General features: G+C 55.2%; 1 protein-coding gene across 1 annotated transcript in view; it reads right to left on the reverse strand.

Annotated features, from left to right (window-relative positions):
- The window catches only part of LOC310995263 (homeobox protein unc-4 homolog), a gene marked incomplete at both ends in the record, with an annotated part of 5,064 nt that extends 4,376 nt beyond the window's left edge, over positions 1-688 (reverse strand). Inside the window, one exon of the mRNA XM_083984272.1 lies at positions 424-688. Within this exon, the coding sequence (XP_083840398.1) occupies positions 424-688 (265 nt within the window). The remainder of the gene's footprint in view (positions 1-423) is intronic.
- Positions 689-1,021: the final 333 nt, after the last annotated feature.

Genomic DNA, 1,021 nt, shown 5'->3' on the forward strand with positions numbered 1-1,021 from the left:
AACACATGTTTTAACTGCGATAAACATCTGGCTGCTTCCTTTATAACTGAAAAATCCATTTTCACCAATTAAATGGACAGACTCGGTGGCTCCACATCAGTTTCCTCCAGGCTACAAATGACATGTTGATACTTTTATTTTAGCATCCACTTCAGCTTTCTCCATAAAATCATTTCCAAATCGACAACACTTATAAACTTTTCCTCTTTTCTTTTTTTAAAGCTCTAAAACTTTTCCACACTTTTCCACTGACTCTCTCCTTTAAAGCCTGTCCTCTCTGGATAAACATGTGCAGTTCAGCCTCTTTAAACGAGCTTTACTCACATTTATCACACTTCCTGCTGCTGCTACAACAACGCATTGTGTCCGCACACAGACATCATGCACCGAGACACACGGAGAGCCGTAGCGGGCCTACTGTACCTGAGAGTTTGAACTGGCCGTCAGGCGACAGCAGCGCGTTGGAGCTGACCACCGAGGCCGAGCAGGAGCCGTTAAGTAATCCGTCTATAGAGAAGGGCACGGCGGCCGCGGACTGCAGCTGGTGTCCGCCGGCGGCGAGCTCGTAGACGTGGTGCTGGTGATGGTGGTGGTGGTGGTGGGAGCCCAGCGGGTAGGGGAAGCCCACCAGCCCGCCCAAGGAGCCTCCGAACTGGGCGTGAGGATGCTCGAGGACCCGGCTGTCCATGGTGGTCGCCCGGGCTGCGGCGCGGCCGAAGTGAAGATGCAGAGGGAGGCAGTGTGGCTGAACATGCAGTCAGAGAAAGTCGCGGGGAAGAGGAGGAGGAGGGAGAGGGAGGAGGAGGAGGAAGCGAAGGGGGGAGGAGGAGGAGGAAGAGGAGGAAGGGGGGAGAGGGGAGAGAAGGGAACCCAGGCAGACGGCCGTCTCCCGCGGCCACGGCAGGATGATGCGATGTGCGCGGCGGCGGCGACGGAGGAGAGAGGAGGTATTTCACGTTTACGGTCCAGCCGAGATGTCAACCCTGCTCTTTCTCTCCGCGCATGCAGCCACAAGCTCATT

This window comes from Trachurus trachurus (assembly GCF_905171665.1).
Source record: "Trachurus trachurus genome assembly, chromosome: 1".
In the NCBI taxonomy this organism is placed as follows: domain Eukaryota; kingdom Metazoa; phylum Chordata; class Actinopteri; order Carangiformes; family Carangidae; genus Trachurus; species Trachurus trachurus.